Genomic DNA, 22546 nt, shown 5'->3' on the forward strand with positions numbered 1-22546 from the left:
GGTTCGCAGCCAATTCCAGTATTGCCCAGAGACCTTAACCAAGGAGCAGTCCCACGCTGTGGTACCATATGCTCGTATTTGTAACAGACTTAAAAAGCTCATAATGTTATTACTGTCATTTACACAGGACATTTCTCCTAAAAATACCCCAGATGTCCCACAGTGTGATGTTTCTTTCCACCTTTCCTGTTCCAAGAAGGGTTTTTTTGATACAGCGTGGTCACTCCACATGAAGGCCTCATTCCTGAAACAGCGTTTGGGAATCATAGAATCATAGAATGGCCTGGGTTGAAAAGGAACACAGTGATCATCCAGTTTCAACCCCCTGCTGTGTGCAGGGTCACCAACCAGCAGCCCAGGCTGCCCAGAGCCACATCCAGCCTGGCCTTGAATGCCTGCAGGGATGGGGCATCCACAGCCTCCTTGGGCAACCTGTTCAGTGCGTCACCACCCTCTGGGTGAAAAACTTCCTCCTAAGATCCTAAACCTCCCCTGTCTCAGTGGGAAACCACACATCGATTCAAAGCCCATCACTGAGAAGCACCTCTCTCACAACATGGGGTGTCCCAGAGAAAAAAAGGCGATGCTACGAAGACTGAGCAGTGTCAGAGCAAAGCTGATGGTGACAAAGAGACTGGATTCCTCCCCAAGTTCCTCAGATGGCCCAAGTCCTCACTTCCCCTCACTCAGCATAGCAGATATATTGGACTCTCCCTCCTTGAATGTCAATTCCTTTTCTTAGCCTGAAATGATTATTTTTAAAGGGACTGGTTAACAGAGGTGACGTATGTAGGTAGCAGCAGGCACCTTTGTCAGCAGGATCTCAGCAGAGGTGCCCCACATCACAGCAATGCTCCCCATTACAATGATTTATCCCCATTCAGCACCCCCTGCATGGTCCCACGCCTGAGCCTCATTTACAAAAGTGTGAGCAAGCAACGCATCAAGGCAACTTAACTCCTTTAATCCTCTCCATACGGTACATTTTCTAGCCTTTTGTATCTGGCTTCTTTTTTTCTTCCCCAAAGAGAAACACTTGCACGTCAGTGGGCAATTCTGGATGGGGGGGAGCGTGCACAACGCCCAAGTCATCCATGAGCCAAGGTGGCCTTGCTCAGCTGCCCGCTTCGTTTGAATAACAATATCTCCTCCATAGGGCCTTCCCTCCCCTTCTCCTCCATCTTTTTTTCCCCCCTTGTGTGAATTTGGTAGCCTGCCCGTGAATGAGCTGGCATCTGATCCGTATTTACTGACGTTAATTTTGGATGTAACGCAGCCCCGCCACTTCCCCGCCGTTCACCCTAAAAGGCGTCCCAGCGGGCACAAAGGCAGAGGGGTCAAAAGTAAGCTGACCCCTGACAGAATGTACAATTATTAGGACGAAGCGGGACACAAGCAGCTGTCGAAACCCCACCGGTGCGGCGATGTGCTTCCCAAAGTCAGAGTATGAATAATACGCCGGAGCTCTCCCCTCCGCCCCGCCAGGGCCTACGCCGTTCTGCTGGAAGAATGATGGCCCTCCCGAAGCAGCTGCAATAATTGTGTCCCCATTGTCCCCCGTCCACCCCCTACAAGTGCCCATTGTGGGCGCGGGGTCGGGTGATTATATGCTTGGGCTGATGGCGTTTGGGCCCAGCTGCCTGGCTGCTGACACACGAGCACCGAGAGGGGGGACCCGCGTCTGCGAGACGGGCCTCCAACATACCAGACCTTTTACATAAGTCAAACAGGAACAAATGACTCTTTATCAGCCCCTGCTCTCTTTGAAGTGGCGGCTGCTTATGGGCCCTTACAGCTTTTCCTCCTTAGCCCGAGCAAACATCCTCCTTTTGATATGCTACATGCTCATTATCTCTGCCCCATTTAATGATTTTTGATTGAAGGGTGGCAGCGCGGTTGCCAAGAGGGTAGTTAAAGAGGCTCCACACAGGCAGGGCTACAAGAAATGCTTTCCTTGTGCTGCAGCCTAAATTTGGAGTTTCTTAACAGTGTGTTCTTGTTCTTAGCAGCAGATAAGGGCTGAGCGTGAAATTCTTAATTAAGCAGTAAATAGAGAGTGGGGTGTCAGCAGATGCAGCCTGTAGCCATGGAGACCAAGTCACATGAAGGAGGGAGCTGAGACTAAACGCCGGCCCCAGGCCCGGGCATGACTGACAGCTGAAGAATCCGACAAAGCTTGTCAACGGGATTAATTAGCTGGCCAATTATTTCATATAGTTAAATGTAACTAAAAAATAAAAACAGCTCGCAGAGTTGGGTGGGAAAGCATTCTGAAGGCCAGAATGCCAAGTGCTGTCCTCCCCAGGTCGCTGCATGGGCCTCATAGGATACCAAGGCCAGAAGGAACTATTGTGGTCATCTTCTCCAACCTCCTGTGGAGCACGAATCCCAGCGCACGAGGATTCTAATAGCTTCTCACAGAGCTGGAGAGTACCTCTCGGAAAGGATGCCTGACCATCGTCTAAGGACCTGGAGTGATGGAAATGCCACATGCCACAAGTCTGCTCTGATGGCAAATTATCATCGCCCTCAGCCCGCACACAGGAGATTAGGAGAGAAATTAAACGGCACACCAGGGTTAGGAATCCATCCACTTTCTTTCACACTTCTACCCAACCAACAGTGTTATGTATTAGGTACCCAACACTGAATTACTGCCTGCTAGCCCAGGCTGAAAATGTTCACTGCATGACTTACACATGTTAGGTGTTCCTATAAATTTTCCCTGGTGTGTTCTGATTGTTTCTCTATCTATTAAAATAAGAAATAACATGAAGCCCTTCATACAGTAGGAATCAAATGAAAGGAAAGCAGATGCGGAACAAGAATGTATCTATGATGTAGGAGTGATAAGCACTGTCCTGATCATTTTCCCTGGTCTTGACAAGTCCATCATCCCCCTTGTTTTCAGCAACTTTAAGAGGTCAAGAAATACCTTTCAAGCTTTCCCATGCTGCTTAGTTTCCCATGTTGCTTATGAAAGTGCAGCTCAGGATAACGAAACTGAATATGGTTGACTATCATATTTGAAAGAACAAATCTGGGCTGTTAGAAAACTGAAACAATTTAAACCAAAATAAAACAGAATGAACACATTTTTTTTTGTAGTGGATATCTAACACGATCTTGGACCAGAGTTAGGCTCAACAGCTGTACTAGCAGACTAAATAAAGCCAAGTTACAGGACTAAAAGCTGGCTCCCAGTATTCTATAAGGCCATATTGCTGGCCAAGTTCCTGGCAGAGCTTTGGCCCAGACCAATGCACTTTCCCAGATGGTGACCATTATGATTTGAGAGTTGCAGAGGACAGGGATCTTTCCTAATTTGAAGCCTGGGTGCATCCAGCCTGTTTTAAGAGAGAAAATGTTAAGCTGTATGGACACAAGCTGTGCAACGCCAGTTGGCCTCAGGACCAGAGATAGACGTAACTAGAGTGAGCCTTCAAACTGATGTTAAGGGACAGGCCTCCTCATGTGTCCTGAAATGTACACTGAATTATTTCATTGTTACTAATGACCAAGCTTAGTGGATTACCTGCCTTCATTCCAGCCAGTTTCCCTGTAGATCCCACATGAAAAAGCCGTTTGCATTCCATCTCAGTAGTATAAACCAAAACCAGATCATAAAAGAAAGTGATAAAATCAGTGACAAAACTGTCTGTTCCTGTGAAAAACAGCATCTTGATACTTCAGTTTTCTTGTACAATGATGCAGAAGCTATGCTTCATGAACTTCACTTCACTGAAGTTCCCTTGTGATTCCAGATTCTGCTATTATTGATTGCAGTGATCATTATTTTTCCTTTTACATACAGAACTTAGACCTTTTTAAAAGAATTGGCTTGAGAACAGAAATTATGGAAACTGTCCGCATTATAAAAGAAGAAATTAAATTTGAAGATGCTGGCAATTCCATTAAATATCATTAAATATCTGAACTTTCTAAAGGAGAGACCACCACGCTTCATGATCCAATGTACAAATCCAATACGCTCAAACATAAAAGTCTGTGTTGCTTTTGAAAGTTTACAATCACAGAAAAAAGCCTTGCACAGCAAAATCCTATTACCTTCAGTGGGCTCATCCTGGATAGACTATACATGGTTTATAAATGCCATGTGTGATATGGGACCAGCTGCCACCAGAGATCATGAGTGGCATTTAATGCTTTTTCCACTCCAAAAGACCAACAGAAATTCAACTGATGCCACATCAGGCACTGTTAATGACACATTCCAGTTGCTGATAGAATGGGCATCAGATGGATACTGACCTGATGTGCACACACTTACCTATTTCAGTGGTCTTATTGAAGGACTGCTCACTTATTGAAAGGCTATTGCAAGACCTCATGGCCAAGGCTTCATAGTGTCCTGTGGCTTTAATGGAAAAGACTCGGCTCTGCCATCATACTTACCCAAGTAGGTTAGCTTCTGCAGCGTGCTGTCAAGATACCAGTCACAGCTCCTGTGCTGACCATAGGAAGGCAGAGATTGGAGAGGCTGTCCAGTCCTTTTCCCACAGGACACCACAACCTCAAGTTGGGCAGGAAGATCCTTGTGTTCCACCAGTAAGTAATTCCCAGCTGCGAAGTTGCTAAATGTGACTGAATACTAGAGGAGGGACCAAAATAAATGTGTCTGATTATAGTTCTACAGAGTGTAAGAGGAATAAAGGGGATGGTGTTCCACGTGGGCAAAAGACTTTTCTGAACAATACGCATTGAGATCACTGGAAATGAGTAGGTAAAATTAAGTAGGAGGTGATGATGAATGCAGATAAAATCAACTCCCTTTGTCACCTTAAAAGATACAGAGGAATAATACCTCTTCAAAACCATGCTTTGTGATGTCTTAAGATAATATCAATTGCATTAATTTCTTCACACCACACTGAACTTAAATCTACTATGCCCAAAACCTTATTCCTACTCCAAGTTACTTCTGAGGGCTTCAAGATAAGGTCATCATATTTAAGCTCTGCTTATAAACGTAAAGAGATTTTCTCTCTGGCCACCCAGAAAGATGAAGGCACGATTATCTCTTTTAACTATAATTGAGAAATTACAAAGAACATCTGTGTTACCTGGAGCTGCTTGCTGACCAAAGGGTTGTCAAATGTCAGTGTGTAGGTCTCTTTATCCAGGAGGAGACACATCCAGCCACGCGGGCTTGAGAGAGTGTCAGGGACGTAATTGACTATGGTTGTCTTATTCCTGCTGTCGGTCACTGTTAAATCATAGGGAATCTCTGAAGCCTCTCTTCTGGAGGAAGAAAGAAAAATAGAATCCCTTTTTGTTACTCATCTCTGTCATTCTGCAACCCTTATAGTTCAATTTTTATTTGAACACTGTAGTAAGCATATGCCGTCTATATATCAGCATCCAAATGAGAACTTAGCACTGTTTTTCACTAGTACTTTCTGGTTTGCTACACCGTACTACTTCTCTGCCTCCAGAATTAAGACTGGGAACATCTTTGTTCATAGAACACACCATAGAAGACACCACAGAAAGCCTTGCTTATAGATCACAGAAGATCACAAGGTTGGAAAGGACCTACAAGATCGTCTAGTCCAACCGTCTTCCCTTCACCATACCAACAGAAAACCACTAAACCATATCTCCTAGCTGACATGTAAAGCAACCAGAACAGGCTTATTCTATAACAGAATCATGCAACTTCCATTAAATATGAGTTAATTTTCAAGACTGAAGGTGTCAAAATATCATTTCAGTCAAACTAGTGTACGACACCCAGGTCCAAGTGATATATGAAAGATACAGAAAGAGTGACATAACAGCAGCTGGAATCTACCTCTTAATGTTAGGCACTGAACTAAGGTCATACCTGTTTCTTCTGCATTTTGTGCATGGGGAATTGCTAGAGATAAATGTCCCAGGACTTCAGATCTCATTCTTAGCTGTGGAGAAGCCTTGCTGGCTTGAAAAAGTACCCTGGGGCCACGATTCTGCCATAAAGATGAATGCAGCAGATTTACGAATGAATCAAATGCTGCTGCAGAATCGAGGCGAGTTGGCCATTTCACCTTTAGTCCACTTAGTTTTGGCATTTGAGCTGACACTGAGCTAAAAATAAAAAGCCTTTTTAGCATATCTGAAGGAGTATTTCTCACTCTCAGAGTATTACACCCAAACTAGGTATCTTAGCATGTTACTCATTACTCCAGACTGGATGCAGGCCTCTTTCTCAAGACAGACAACGCTAAAGCAAATGTCATCTCATAGTTTGATTTATTATACCTGTAATTTTGGGGCCTCTTTGTTCCTCCTCACCTTGCAGCTAAGGGGACAATAATTACAGCAGCAGGCACTGTGGAGGTGGGTTGCCTGCAGATTGTTTTGTTTTTTCCTCTTTTCACATCATTTCCCATTTTGCTTTGCCATTCTGGTGCCTGTCATGTTGGCAAAGGACTTTCTGATTACCTGGAAACACTCAGCTGAGAAACAGCAGTGGGAAACAGGGGAAGTGTGAATCAGCAAAGAATCACTCAACCAGAAGATATTGGCAGACCAATGAAACTGACTGGAAGGAGTTTATAAGGCTTAAACTGCTTTCGTACTACTAATAAACTTCCTCTTATAGGCATTAGCTAGACCAGGATATTAGGCTGCTAATTAAGCAAGTAAATGACAACAAGCACATTACTGCCACAGTTATCAGCACCCGCACAGGTATTCGGGAGTACACTGTTAGCAGCAGTAGCATGCCGAACATGGTGTGGTGTAACACTGAACTATCTTGCACATCAGGAATTAATTGTCTTATCGAGTTACCAAGGTATACAATGCCACTGGAAGTGACAGAGAGTCTGACCCGTCCCCTGTGCAATATAAATCTCTGTCGTTTTGCTCTTTGCTCTTCATTGGCAGCGGGTTGGAACTTGATGATCCTTGGGGTCCCTTCCAGTCCAAGCCATTCTATGATTATATGATGGCTGGAGAAGCCTGATCAGACTGCTTGAACCACTTTACTCAAGGAAACTCTTTCATGCATACAGTAAGGTTGTCCGGGTTCCTTGACTTTCATTGGGAAGTTTGTTCATGACCTGGAAGGAAAGGGAGCAGGAGAGAAAGACTGCCTGGTATCCCATGGCCTGAAACACCTGGGGTTTTCTTGACCTGGCACACCATGTTCTTGCTTTTCACCTGCCCTGCTCCTGATACAGAGCCAGCACACACATGAAAAAACATTGGAGGGAACATGAAAAATGCAATTCTGCGCAGAACATTCGTACAAGGAAATAATGAGCTCGACACTACATTCCCCTTCAAAGGATTCTGCTGGTTTTTTCACCTATCTGCCAAACAGACACCAAAATGGAAGTACTTTACTAATGGAATTACCAGCCACAATTAGAATCATTTCCATTTGCCCTAAATAGCCAGCGATTTCACTGTGCCCTAAATAGCCACCAATCTACCTCTCCTTAATGTTAATGGAGCAGAGTAGTGCTCGCACACACAAGTATTTCTAATTCAGAGGATCTGAGGGAGCCTGCACGCATCATTAACATGGAGAGCTTCATTATCAGAGGAAAGAGCCTTCCCCTGAACTTCCTCTGGCTTTATTTGAAAGAAACTAGGAGGCAATGGTCTTAATGCAAAATTAACCCTCGCTTTAAACTGCTGGAAGCCTTTACAAACTGTAAGAGGGGAAAAAAAAAAGAGAGAGAGAGAGAAGAAAAAAAGGATGACTCATTGAAAAGGCTGTATTTTTATATTGAAGCAGGTTTCAATTAAGGAGCAATTTGCTCTAGAAATATGGCAGGATTGCCAGATAAGACGGTACAGTTTGAGTAACAGTTTACCAATGGTAATCGTACAAACTGTTACGTAACATAGCTCAAGTGCATTGTGCACCACTGTTCGGCATAGATGACCCTCCAAGGATTTGTGTAACCAATCAACAACATTAAGTAGAACAAATATTAACTCTCCTGTTTATGTTTACCGTCAGCTTCCTTATCCTAAGGGTCCGTATCTGTGTGTACGAAGGCAGACTCTGTGCTTAGCTCTGACTGCTTTCTGTTTGATAGACTTGTGTAATAATCCATTATGATCATCCCCTCCCAGAAACAGGAAACAATACAGCATCTCACTTCAAACAGGACACCAAATGTTTATTAGCAACAGCCCAATTTATTGTCAGCCAAATAGAAGCTGATTCCAAACTATGGCCATAGCAAACCTTTCCCATGTTTGATGCTAGGCCCAAGAACAGTTCATTTTACTTTAATTGCCAAGAATCTGAATTTTCATCTGCTTTCAGTAAATGTATGTATCTTTGTCAAGGAAGATCTTGTTTCAAGCCTGACTTGTATTGTGAGTCCTTACTGTCAATGAGCTTGTGTAGGCAGAGATCTTCAGAAAACTAATGAGATCATTGTCCCCCATCCTGAGTGGCTATTATGGGATAGGCCTTTTGATTTTGCAGTGCAGAAGAACTGAGATCTCAGCAACTGGAAGGGTTGTGAATGACAAGCTAAGAGGGCACCTTTTAAGGTACCTTTCAAGTCTTCTTAACTCATTCCTGTTCTAGGATCAGTCCCCCCAACAGCTTCTACAATTTACAGGCTGATATTTTAAGGAGATCTAAAATTAGGAATGCATTCTGAGCTGAAGTATGGCAGGTGAGCAAACAGCTCCAACTCTGCAGTGTAAGCATAGCAAAGACCTGCAGGTGGCAGCTTAGTCACTCCGCTTATCCCACATCAGGTGGAGTTCTGAAGCATCTTAACATTTGGATACATGTACTTGGAGCATGTTTTTACAGCACTCTCATTGCCCACTCAACCCTGTAAAAATTAATGCAATTTTTGGACTAATAATTCTTTGGTTATGATAGCATGCCCAGCTGGCAGGCCTAGCAAGAATCTACACAGCCTATAAGAAGCATCCAAATAGCTTTTCATTGCAAGCAAAGAAAGCAAAGGGCTACCAAACTCTGCCTCGGTGCTAAGTATCTCCCCTCTGCACCCAGGAACATTGGAGACAATAGCCAAGCTGAGGGCTGGGCTCAAGGACATGTGTTGCATCCTCATAACCTGCACAGGTTACAGCTTTCTTGCAAATACTTAAAGGTCCAAGACAGACACCAAGAGGTCCTACACTGGGAAACAAATCTCTCTTTGGTGAGCTCGAGTAGATGAAGCTCTGAAGCTTAGCTGATGTGCTGGCGGACCAAACACTCAACAGCCAACCCTCAATATTTGCCTTCTATTTTATGCCACTGAGAAAGGCTGTGCCATGAGGCCAAGTGAGCCCACATGCTGCCCCATGTGGGAATCCCATCATGTAGGCAGGGAGGTTATACTACCAGAGAGCAACTGAGCACACACACACTGAGTAAAAAACAATGGTGACAGTAAGGGTGTTTCACAGCAGGCGGGTGTTCATCTGGAGGCACCACAGTAAGTAAATATCAAAGGAAAAGCAAAACAAGAGTAACTGTTTGAACTCTCTTCAAGACTCAAAGACCCAGAGGTAGGGGGTATGCTTTTCTTTTCACTCTAACCCATCAGCAACGGCTGGGTGTGCAGCAACTGAATGCATGCACTACAGGAGAGGATATTAGACCAGATTTAAGAATTAAGGCTATAAAGAAGAAGTTAATCTTTTCCTCTGCAGCAGACTGAGAAGAGGGAAACAATAAAAGGCTCAAACGATGTGACTGGTGCTGAGCAAGTCCCAGGTTTCTGCAGGGAGAAGGGGAAAGCCAATGAAAGGAAACAAGAGGCAAACTTCCTCCTGGTACACAAGGTTGCAGTGCTTGGAGTCCCCTTGGCCACAAGGTGCTGTCTGGCTGCCGATTATTCTAATGCAGTCCTCTTGTAAAAATTATGCATAATGTGAAGAAACTTTTAAAGTCACTTAATCATGTTATGACAATTTTTTAATGAAAATTTGTTTTAATATTAATAGAGACTCATATTTTCTCTATAATACGGGTAGCGGTGGCATTTGGAGCGGCCGTATCTAGCCTGCAGCCATGCTGCACCGTGCCATGGCATAAGCTGTTCTTCAGAGTACTCAATAACTTTCCCACATATAAATTTATAAAGACTTTTATAAGCTTCAATTACATTTTTAAAAGACATAAAAACCCTCTTTAAAGAGTGTTTAAGTGACACATTAGTTTAACTTTCAACTGGACTTCGTGGAGGAGGCACTGTTACAACAATGAAGATTTGGAAATGGATTCCTGCGGCCCTGGAAGTTGTTGAGTGAAGCAATTCAAGACTGGGAGTCAATAACTGCTTAACATCCTTGTTTTCTGTAACAACAAAAAAGGGTTCCCGAGGTTTTTCCTCAAAATAAGTAAATAAAATTCAAACACAAAGAAAAAAAGATAGTGCCAATATGCTACTGTACCCCAGTAAATTAAATAGACAGATAGGAAGTTGGGCATCTACATTCAGTTGACCGCACTGTAACTGGACATGCTTTGGGTTTGTGTCAACCAATCCTCAGCTAGACAAATCCCAAATGGGAACTTTCCCAAAAGGCAGCACTGATGCAACCTCCCTGATCTTTTGAAGGCTAAGAAGGTGTGCATAAGACAGCTGCGGCCAGGCCTCGCTGGCTGTCCTCAAAGTCAGGAAATGAGCCTGAGGCTGCTGAGATAATGGTAACCACGCTGTACCAAGCTGTCTCCCTCCTGTGTGAGTAAACCAGAGAATGGCTGAACTTGGGATGGATCCCTAGAGGTCATCTGGTCCAAACTCCTTCCCAAACAGGGCCATCAGACGCTCTTTGCTTCTCTGACCATCCACCTTGCCGTACCAGGACTTCTCTTGCAAAATCCTCCAGACTGTAAGATTTTTGGATCCTGGAGTTCAGTCCTCAGGGGAAGCAAATAAACACACCAAGACCCTCACACTTTTTATTCAGGAGCACAGAGACCTGCACCAAGAGAGGGCTACCGAGCAATTATTTATTTGCTGTTGCCTGAAATAATCTTCTTGTTCACAGCAAGTTCATAGCAAAGTGAGGATGCTGTTACGCTGACACTTCAGTCTGATGGTCAGCAAACATGCTTTCCATTCTTCAAGCTTGGACTTAAGGGCCAAATCCCATTTTTCACCCATGGTTTTCACAGCCCCTCATCCTCCCAGCTGCAGGGACTTAGCGCAGATGGCGAGGAACAACTAGGAGCCTGATGAAGCACAACCAGGAAGAAGCAAGCTGCAGATTTGACAGGTCACGTACCCCTGGGCTGGTAGAGCACCACGGAAAGATTACTTCCAGAGCTATATTTAATTCTTTGCTCATCACAAACTACAGAAATCCAAGCAATGATGCTTTCATCCTTTTATTGAGATGAGTCCAAGAGACCGCGTTGTAAGAAAAACCTTCCTGTCACCCAGCCTATCTTTCTTCTTCTGTCTGCTCAACTTCTGCCAATTGCTCCTAGTCATGTTTTGTTTTACTAATCCCAAACGATTCCCTTTTTATTGCAAACACTCTTCAAATACATCTGGACAAAATTCACCCTTTCCTTTCCTACCCCACCCTTTCATCCTCATGTCATAGTTTACTAACTGACCTGCATCCTTCAGACCCTCCAGCTCCTTTCACTCTCCACCTTGTTCCTCCACCAGCTCCTTTTTGGAGCACTGTCTCTGTGACCGAGGCATCCCTGACTCACTGCTCTGAACACCAGCTGCTGCTTGCCTGCCTCATACAGTCACCCCAACACAGCAGTGACTTGGCTGGTAGGAACTGCTCAGGCAAGAGGATATGGAAGCAGCACAGATGGGATGCTCTGACTCAAACAGAAGGAGTGTAGAGGAACCCTTAAGAACTCCTTAACCACCTTTTGATGCAAGGAGGAATTACCTGTACTATGATACATTATTAGTGTCCACGTGGTGACCACATGTTCTTTAGGATGATATCTAAGTATATATGTCCTTGACTCAATTTGAATTAACTCTGGCAAGTTCACCTGCCAAATCATCCTAGTAACATTTGAGTGCTGAATGAGCTCTGGGAGCTACATCACTGTTTTACTGCAGTTGCTCTCACCTGTGAAGTGATTCATTTATTTATGCTTTGGGTTCCAAGGTCATTTACTAAGGAAAAAAATCATATGCTATTTTTATTTCAGTATATAAACAGAGGTGTTACCACAATCAAGTGGGAGCTAGTATCTCATCTACTTTAGAAGAGCAATTATCTAGTTGCCAGGAAAGCTCTGTATCTCCCAATTACAAAAGCTGATGCTTGAGTTTCCTATCTCCCTTGTACCACTTTCTGATGCCATAATATTGATGGTAATCTATAATCATATAGAAAAAAAAAGCCTTATGTTGTGATCTGGGTCAGTCTTAACAAGGCTTGATGATGTGAACTGTCTACATTTACCTCACAGCAAACAAAGAAAAGCAAAACAAAAGACCACAAAGACCTTTTGAGGTAGGCAAGAAAGACGTGGCTACAACAGAATGACAGGAAGTTTTCTTTTAATTAAACACACCATGAAGTTATTATATGTTCCCTGCCACATGGCTGCTAATTGTATGAGATGGGGACTGTGAAATAATAAAACACTGAATCTAGTTTTAGAAGAAAATACAATACACAAACCCAATATCTCGTGATACTAGCATAGAAATGAAATAAGATGCCAGAAATACTCTGCTGAAGACCTGAAAAAACAATCCATTCATGACCACCCATTCTTAGGGAATTTGGGAGGGAACCTCTCACAATGAGCATAAAAGGAAACGCTCTCAGACCATGACTTAAACTCTAATTAAATTAAAATTATTGGTATTATTTTAAGGCTGCGTCTCCTCATCAGGGAAGGTGTTCTCATAATCTATTTTATATTTCAGCAGTAAGAAGATCTTGGCAAAGTTCCCTGTTCACCCACTACATTTCTGATTGTGGCTGAGGCTCAGCCATCAATCTCACCATGACCTCATTGAGACATATTCCCAGTTCTACAAATGCTCATTTATATCCCTCTGGTAAGCTGAATAGAGACAAAATAGCGGTATACCACAACCTCCACTTAAAGGTCAATGTAATGCTGTACAAAGAACAATGTAATGTCCTGTCTCCAGACAGGGCCGAGATTATGGATGGAAAACCATGCTAACACAAGGTAAGCAGTTTGCTGAGAACCTCAGAAAAATAGATTAAATATGAGCAGGCGTTACCTAACTTAGTAAATATATTAAACCAAAGAGAGCTCGCTGGCCTAGAGGCCAAGGGATATTTGCACTTCCTATAGCTGTCCATACAGCTGAGTTCTCCTCCTCAAAGCCATGTTGACTACATCCAAATTGGTCGGTGGAAATGGTCCCTATCCTTCCCCATGCCTGGGAACTGCCTGGGCAAGAACAAGTAGTCTGACCAAAGACATCATGCAGACAGCAGCAGAGACTTATGTCAATACAGAACCATAGAATTGCTCAGGTTGGAGAAGACCTTAAAGGTCATCAAGTCGAACTGGAACCTAACCATACTACCGTAACTAACAACCCTCCACTAAATCAGACTGCTGAGCACCACATCCAAATGCTTTTAGAACAGATACAGGGATCGTGACTCAACCACCTCCCTGTGGAGCCCATTCCAGTGATTAACAACCCCTTCTGTAAAGAAGTTTTTCCTAACATCCAACCTAAACCCCCTCCTGGCACAACTTGAGGCCTTTTCCCCTCTTCCTGTCACCTGTCACCAGTGAGAAGAGACCAACCTCTCACTCACAGCAATCACCTTACGTATATAATACAATATAGAACACAGCAAGTGACACCCATTGCCAAATCTTCAAAATAAGCTTTCTTACTTACAAATGAAGAGACATACGGTGGACAACAAGGTCCTTGCCGCAAACACTGCCACCCAAAGCTCGACTGAAATTGACACTGGTTGTGCATGAAGCCATGAGGATGTCCATAGAAGGGAGAAGACGACTTCCTTCCTCCTCAGTGAGGGAGCCATCGAGATCCTCAAGGATGGCAGCGTGAGGAAAGGGGAAGGACACTTGGAAAGGTGAGTTGGTGAAGGTCAGGTGCTCAGCTCTCACTGTAAACCCGCCTGGTAGGAACAAACAGAAGTTTAGAAACAAAGACTGAAGAAATAGAGATCAGCTTTGCTTTATCATCACTTTGGAAGCATGGCTACTGATGCAACAAGAGGTGGGATTCAGGAAAAGGATAAATAAATAAAAGTAACAAAAGAGATGCTTGCCATGTTCTGGGCAGGATCTTGTTGTCTGATCTACCAGCATCTCCTGAGTGACTTCAAACACCTTTTCTTAAGTCTCACTGCCAAAAGTTATTGTCCACAAAACAATGATTCTTATAGATCCTTTCTGCTCTGTTTATTAGACAAATTATTCAGAGATAAGGGCTGCTTATGTATGTGTGCAAATAGCACGTTCATATGTATAGCAACAAGCACAGCAAAGACTCGGCTGAAAAGTGTGGCTGGGGTATGTTTTCTCTATTGTTAACATAGATAGATTTAGTAAGGAGGAATATTCACGTGGGCTAAAGCACGGAAAGGTTTTGAGCACATGAATATTTCCAGAAACGACAGAAAATTATTGCCCTATAAAGCAGAAGAAGTCAGCTTTGGCATGAGTGTCCATGTGACTCATTTGGTTACTATTTACCTATCATACTGTCAATCGCAGCTTCTCTGAGTCAGATTTTACTATTCTTCCCATCCTTTGATCTCAGCTCCTGAAATCTTTTTCTCTCTTATGTTATTGTAGGGCAGTATACGTTTATATATAAATATATTTAAGAGGTAATTGCAGTTGGAACACTCTTCAAAGAGCCTTTGGGTACTTCTTCAAAGCTCAAAAGGATGCTTAGTTTACATACGTTATCTTAGGCAAATTCACCTAAGGTTTAGGCTGGCCTGAGGTAGTAGCTTGGTAAAATTCTGCAAGGATGTGTCATAGCTATTAAGAAATCCTCACTCTTGCAATGTTACCTCCCAAAATGAAGACTCAACAAGTCAAGAGTATAAAAACCCATTCCTAAGTTCCACTGAGGAAAGGAAATCAGTTCAAATAGAAGGCCACCTTTGTCTCAAAGGCACATGTGATATGTGGTTCCAACATAATGATGAAGCTATTTCACAGGCAGATAATTTGGATAATTTGGCTAACTAGCAACATGACCCTAAGTGCACATAAAGCAGAGCAGTCCAGCGAAGTCAGCAAAATGCAGAGGGATAATTATTATTGAGAAATGGTTGATGGTTGTCACGCATATCACCATATGATATGATTTCTCAGTTCATGTGAGCTGCACAACATGCACAGTATCCATCGTGCAGCTACGTATCCCCATCCTATGGCCTCCTTGTGAATGGGTAAGACCTGTTATCTTGATAGCCCCACTGGGGAAGTGAAGCAAAGAGAGCAATGATTTACTGCACAGAAACACAAGTAACTCAAAACCTAGTCCTGGTTGTCTTACCTATAGCTAGCATAGTGGTAAGATGACCAAGACCAAATAGGTATTCTTCATCATGGCACAGAACTCGTTCCAGGATTCAGCAGAACCATCTATCAGTGATTATGGAAGCTAAGAATGTCTTAATAGATGAATCTGAAATGCAATGACTGTGCAAACACAGCTAAATAAGCATAAGTTACACTCACCCTGCCCTTGGTAACAGCCAGAGCAGGTCCTGATTGCTGTGCAAGTGCTCACATCAAAGTTCCTGAAAGTTGTGTTGGAGACGAACAGCTGGAATCTTTTGGGAGTTTTCAGTCCTGCTGTCATGCAGACCTTGTCCTGCCATGAAGAAATGAAGAGCACTGGGAAACAAGTCAACATGTGGATGTCGAAGCCTAATGAGTTCAGCATGCAGTAAGCTGCGATACAAGATGACTGCACTCAGACCTCTGGTTCCACGGTAGCATGTGCTAACAAAAGGACACATACAACCTATTGTGTCAAAACTTCTAGTAATTTAATAAATAATATCAGTTTAATTCACCACGTATAGCATGCAACAGTGTTTCTTTCAGGGCAGCAATGGCTTTGTTTGCTCTGTCTGGCTACTGGCTACTAGGAAAAGTTGGATTTCTCAAGGGAGAAGGCACTATACCGCCTCTTTTGCTTTACCTTGTTTTGTCCAGCAGACAGGAGATTTCCATACTTTATAAAGCCAATTATCCTAATTGATGTTCCAATACAAATCTGACTGCTGAGACATAAAATACTTTCTGTGATAGGGGGTGGGTGGGGAGAATTTAAGCCGGACCCTCTTTAAAGCTCTGGTTGAATTTGGGGTGAATCAGAACAATAAGAAATGAAGTAGATCATCAAGAGACAGGAAAAAGCACAACACGTGAAAAGGAAGAGCAAAACCACAAGTGATGAGGAACACAAAAGAGAAACTAGATTTCATGGTGGCTCTGGTCCATGACAGAGGGGGTGAGTGCATTCTGTGCCCATTTATCCTGGAGACAGGATGGGAAGAAAGAAGTATTCAAAGCCAGGGGGTAGTCTGGAGGAGAAAGCTGTCAGGAACATGTGATGCCATTTCTGAGGCCAGTAGACAGTCTAGGAGAAAAACACAAAGGTCATGACAGAGAATCAAGGGAGCAATCAGTGCAGAGTGAAAGCATCCTCTAGGATGCGAAACTTAGAATGGAAAGGACTTTTAGAAACAGTTTGTCACTTCAAAGGGATGTTATCTTCTGTGTAATTAAGAGACAGCATCTCCAACACTTCTCTGAGAGGAGAACACCTGGTGTAGTGGTCCTGGTCTTCGTGCCATCTCCTTCCACATCACTGCTAAGCAGAAATCACCTCGCTGCCTCTAAATGAGATGCTATCCCTCAAATAGCCCCACACCAGCACTGAATTTCTTTATGGAAGAGGCTACTTGAAGTCTTTCCCCTTTTCCCTTCCTACAGACCCCGCTCAGGATCTGGCCCTGCTCATGATGTGACAATTGATCAAAGCCCCAGTACTGAAGTGCCCTGATATTTCCAGAATGCACTGGTTTAAAGCACTGCACTCGAAAACTGAAAGGGGAGCAGAGAGAAATATCCACTGTTCCCATTAAATTAGTGTCATAAAGTTTTAATTGATATTAAAGAGGCATCATTATTAAAGGGAGAATTACATAAATTAAGATGTAAATTATGACAAGGAGGCTCTTATCATGAGATAATCAAAGATAATCACCCCCCTGGGGTGTGGGAAGAAACAAGGCACAGCTGAGCGCCTCTAAATCTCGTAACAAGTACAGCATCAGAGTTCTACCGTGGATCCTGCAAAGCAAAAACAAAGACACCACTCTTTCATCCCTGAGAGACATTCACTGTGTCATTGGGCTGCTGCAGGACTGGACAAGAGAGACCAGGATTATGTATGAACCATTCTCTTCAATAGAGTTACAGCAGAAATATCTTCCTGCAAGGTTCTGAAGAAAAGTCATTTAGAACTCTTTTCTGCTGGTCGGAGAGAAAATTAAATCCATAAAAAGCAGCAGAAACCTCAGCAGTGCAAAACAAAAAAGACCTGAAAATCGCAAACATGCTGCCATGGCCAGCTGTACCTAAAATTTCATCATCGTCTGTGTTATTAATCTGTTATCAAGCTGGTAGCACCCAAAGGACTTTGTCTGGCTGCCCGCAGAAAGAGCAGAAGATTGTATTTACTGCATTAAAAATTGTTATATTCTGGCGGCATTGTCCACTCTCAAGTAAATAAGCAGCACTGTGTAATCTCAGTGAACCAGTGATGGTATGAGAGAAAAGAGGAAATCAGAACGTTGACTAGAACAGAAATCAAACCTACCATTCTCCTATGAAAAAAGGTTGAGGGAACTGGGCTTGTTTAGTTTGGAGAAGAGAAGGCTCCAGGGAGACCTCAGTGTGGCATTCCAGTACTTGAAGGGAGCGTATGAACAGGAGGGGGAATGGCTGTGAGGGTAGACAGTGATAGGACAAGGGGGAATGGTTTGAAACTGAGACAGGGGAGGATCTTAGGAGGAAGAGGGTGGTGATGCACTGGAACAGGTTGCCCAAGGAGGCTGTGGATGCCCCATCCCTGCAGGCATTCAAGGCCAGGCTGGATGTGTGCCCCCAGTGGCGCAGTGGTTTAAGCTGCTGCCTGCGGCACTGGAGGGCCCGGGTTCGAATCCCCCCTGTGGCGCAGGGGTAGAAGTGCCACTTCGCTACACAGAGGGCTCGAAACCCGGGAGTTGGACTCGATGATCTCTAAGGTCCCTTCCAACTCGCACGATACTATGATACTATGATACTATGATACTATGATGTGGCTCTGGGCAGCCTGGGCTGCTGGTTGGTGACCCTGCACATAGCAGGGGGTTGGAACTGGATGGTCATTGTGGTCCTTTTCAACCCAGGCCATTCTGTGATTCTCTGTTCTCAAATCACTGAGCTAACCTGCACATATCTCAAACTCATCCTGAAGCTGCATCTATGCCTCCATTTCTCCTTACAGCCAATTTAAAAGCCAAACTTTACATAAGCAGAAGCTGTTCTTCCAACTGCTCTTTTATTTTTCCATTTTACAGTTTGTGCAACTGCAGTTCTTACCTTTTGCCCAATGTGTCCAATTAAAACACTATTAGCTACAGCTGTGTTTCCCAGGCTTTCAATAATATCAATGCCAAAATCCGTGCAAGCACAGATTCGGAAATTTTGGAGTCTGAGGTTGCTGCTACTGAAAATCTGTATAAAAACATAATAAAGGAATAGAGTGGATGATTAAAAACGAGCATGGTTTATAACCAGGCTTTTCTAAAAGCACAGTGAAAAATGGGAGAGTGTAAAATGATATGTTTTGATTTTATATTTATTTATATATATTATTTATATATATTTATATTTATTTATATGTATTATTTATTTGAGAAATTTCCCTTATCTTCTTACTGTAAGTGAAAGCTTTCAACTAATAGTGCAAAAATATCTGAACTCGGCCAAGTTGTTTTCCATTAAAGAACAGTATAAAATAAAACCAGAAAATTCAGAGAACTGTTAACAAACAGGTTAAAAAATCATCTTTTAATTAATGGAAAGAATAATAGGGTAAAGAATTAAGGTTTGTAGCAGAAAGATGCCTTGAAAACAACCCAAGATACTGCTTACAGTCAACTAATAGCTAGAAGAATGCTCCTAGAGGAAAAATACCCATGGAAACCAGTAATCCTACAAAAGTAACAGAACTTTCACTAACCATAATCTTTACAAACAGAGATTTAAACTGGATATAAAGAGAAAGTTGTTTACAAGAAGGGTAGTAAAGCACTGGCACAGGTTGCCCAGAGAGGCGGTGGTGCCCCATCCCTGCAGACAGCCAAGGTCAGGCTGGATGGGCTCTGAGCACTGATGGAGCTGTGGGTGTCCCTGTTCAGTGCAGGGAGTGGGACAGATGGCCTTGAAGGGTCCCTTCCAACTCTACACAAAGGTATGAGGGGTTCTACAGCAGCTGCAGCCTAACTGCAGCCTGAAAAGGCAAAGTCACTACAGAGATGATATAGAGGTGAAACAGCATTTCCTGAGCACTCTGGAGGACAGCTGGGACAAACACACCTGGACTCCACCTTGGCTGCTCCAAACTGTGAAGCTGTTGAACTGAACGGGGCCATTTGGGCTGTCTGGCAAATATTCTGGGTACACAAGCAATCCATACCTGTTTAGAAAAGAAAGCAAAGGAAACAGTTTACTTGCATGTAACACTGGACATAAAACAGCATCTTTAGGCCTGTTCTTAGTCTCCATTTCAACCTACTTAATCAGAGCTAAACTCTTAAGAGCTGAGCATTCACGCTGCTATTGTACAAAGAATCCAGAGGTAATAAATGCAACTCCAAGTCATGGATCGTAACTCTGCTGTTGGCCTGCAATACATGTTAAAGGAGTGTAAGAACAAAACTGTTTGTCTGTTCTCCTGTATGCCATCCTTTTCTGCTCAAACAGACAAGGCATTTTCTGCTGCAGTTATAGTTAGCAACACCACGCAGAGAAGGTAAGTCTCTTCAACCAAAGATCCCCTAATACCTGGTGCAGGAGTGGGCTGTGTTCTCACTGAAGGACAGGATAGGCATTTTGGATGGTCCCTCAGGAGACAGATGAAAGAAATACCCATACCCAGCAGCACACACGGTGTTACCCTGCAGAGAAACACATACAAGTGTGAAAAAGATTCCCACAAGCTTCTGCTAAATAAAACAGAAGAAAAATAAATGAATAAATAAACGACGATCCCAGCTGATGTTAAGGATAGTTCTGGCAAGTCTGGTGGGCAGAAGCTGGTACCTTGGTTTTGTGTTCACCAATCTCAATCTCTTTAATGAGCTCATCTGCTCTGGTGAGGACCATGTTCAGTAATGTTTCTCCTCCAGCTGGTTTGACTAATACCTGGATCAAGATGTTATCCTCAGCACACTCCAGTAGTCTCCTTTATTGCTTACAACATGCCATGTTACTTTCCTAGCAGACATCTGGGAAGTTATATCCTTCACCTGAATGACAGGCTGTGGGTAACCTGATCTAAAAGGAGGTGCCCCTACCTATAGCAGGGGGTTGGAACGAGGTGGTCTTAAAGGTCCCTTCTAACACAAATCATTCTACAATTCAGATAATTCTCAACCCCTTTGTTGCAGCCTCCTTCAACACTACACAAAAATGGGAATGGCTCTACCATGTTTGGTAACCTTCTCATGATACTGTACGTGTGGGTCCCCAGCAGGCAACAAATCTGTCAAGGAAGATTGTCTGGATGTCAGATGAGTGCTTCAGTGCTTTCAGTGAGCAATCTTCCATTACCAACACCTTTTCTGTTCCTTTTGGTGGCACTGGTGGTTGGTTGGATCAGTTTTGTACAGCTGTTCATTCCAAGGTCTTGATGCTCCCTTTTTTCTAGCCACAAAGCTGGTCACCCCTGTTGTGTAGGGATGCTTTGGACTCCTATTTCTGCTCCAACCACAGACAATGATACAGTGTCCCTCGACTTTTCAGATGTGTTATAAATTATTGTTAATTAATTCACCTAATGAAGAAATTATGGAGTTGTGTTCATTGCAAAACATGAAAAAAGGAGAGAACATACAGCCTTCCTGGCCTTTTAGCTGGGGGTTTCTGACTTGCAGACTCTGTAGCAAGTCAGTTTTGCAGGGGGAGACACTGGAAGCTAGGAGTCTTTCTATTCCAGAGCAAAAACTTTCTCTTACCTGCTTCATTTTGAACAGCAGCCAAACTGAGCTATTATTGGATTGGGTCCATACAGAAAAGCTTTCATGTGCACATCTGGGCATCATCCTTCTCTATTGTCTCAAATGTTTTGCTCAAATTTGATGCTGAAGGTCCAGGCTGGTAAATGTATGCTTCCCTTCCATGAACTAAGTAAGGCTGAGACACATCCAGAGGGCAAGTCATCTTGTCTACCCTTAGATAACACTAATTGCTCTCTGGAGGTACTTGGTTCCCTAAGGGGAATCTAAGATGAGCTTTCTCGCAGTTTCTCACAAGAAGAGCTGACACTTGCTGACTTCAGAGGTCACTGGACAGTGTTAAAATATTAAAGGCTTTTTGGTCCCTGATGGCCCAAGTCAAAGCCAAACCCGATGACCCAGAGGTGGAAGACCTCCATATTCCAATTACTTTGTCCTGACCCTTCCAAGTGTGCTCCCTGCAGTCATGATTTCCAACATCTGCCAAGCAACAAAGAGATATCAATAACCAAAGCACATCCCTCCATCCCCTGATAAAGCTGCTGCTTTTTCCAATAGTGCAGCCAGAGTCCCTTTTCCTTTAACAAAATGCTTCTGCAGTCCGGTCACATTATTTCCAGGATCCTTTACTTGAGACCCCAATCGTGCGTTCTGCAGATGATTCATAAGGAAAAACTGCATATTTATTCAGCCAGCTAGTGGCTGGAGGGCAGGGGTTTTAGGCAAGGAAGGAATTTTGTGTGGAAATCAATTCTTTGTAGAAGTCAATATATTATAAATGTCCATGCAACCAAAATTCCTGAGAGAAATTACCTCCCCAAGCATGCCAAATACCTGGAGGTATGCACTGCAAGTCAGTAAAATAAGTGGCTGACGTTTAAAGTGTCTCTTAACTGTACAGCCCTGCCAATGGAAATGTTTCATGAATTTCTTTTAGATGACCAGGGCTCAAAGCGTTGACCTTAAAAGTGCCCTAAAAGCTCTGCAGAGCGTGCCCAGCACCACTCCTCCCTATTTAAGAACCTGGTTGGATGCAAGGAGTGTCCCCAGTGGGTTTGCTTCAACATACACACGATTTGTACAAGGCTCCAGAAAAGTAAGAACAAAATGGTGGGTTATAATCAATGCCAAACAGGTACAGCCCCACCTCTTTGATACGGTTGGGAATGTGGGGTTGGGCAACACTGGGCAACAAAATCATGCATGAACAGCGTGGCCATCAGTCAACACTCTGAGAAGTCAATCATTCTGGTAGGTTGTTTCTCACTCTTCAATGTCATAGCAAGAAAAGAGAGGGAGGCTGCTGGGTGCCTTTCTTACAGCCAGGTTTTGC

The 22546-nt window shown here is 43.4% G+C and overlaps 1 protein-coding gene across 1 annotated transcript in view; it reads right to left on the reverse strand.

The window, feature by feature from the left end:
• The window catches only part of PKHD1 (PKHD1 ciliary IPT domain containing fibrocystin/polyductin), a 212179-nt gene that overhangs the window by 90341 nt on the left and 99292 nt on the right, over positions 1 to 22546 (reverse strand). Inside the window, exons 42-48 of the mRNA XM_072332429.1 lie at positions 20042 to 20154; positions 19574 to 19673; positions 18575 to 18709; positions 15656 to 15791; positions 13827 to 14073; positions 5085 to 5262; positions 4417 to 4612 (exon numbers count right to left, since the gene is read on the reverse strand). Coding sequence (XP_072188530.1) covers positions 4417 to 4612; positions 5085 to 5262; positions 13827 to 14073; positions 15656 to 15791; positions 18575 to 18709; positions 19574 to 19673; positions 20042 to 20154 — 1105 coding nt within the window. The remainder of the gene's footprint in view (positions 1 to 4416; positions 4613 to 5084; positions 5263 to 13826; positions 14074 to 15655; positions 15792 to 18574; positions 18710 to 19573; positions 19674 to 20041; positions 20155 to 22546) is intronic.

Source organism: Excalfactoria chinensis, chromosome 3 (genome assembly GCF_039878825.1).
Source record: "Excalfactoria chinensis isolate bCotChi1 chromosome 3, bCotChi1.hap2, whole genome shotgun sequence".
NCBI lineage: Eukaryota > Metazoa > Chordata > Aves > Galliformes > Phasianidae > Excalfactoria > Excalfactoria chinensis.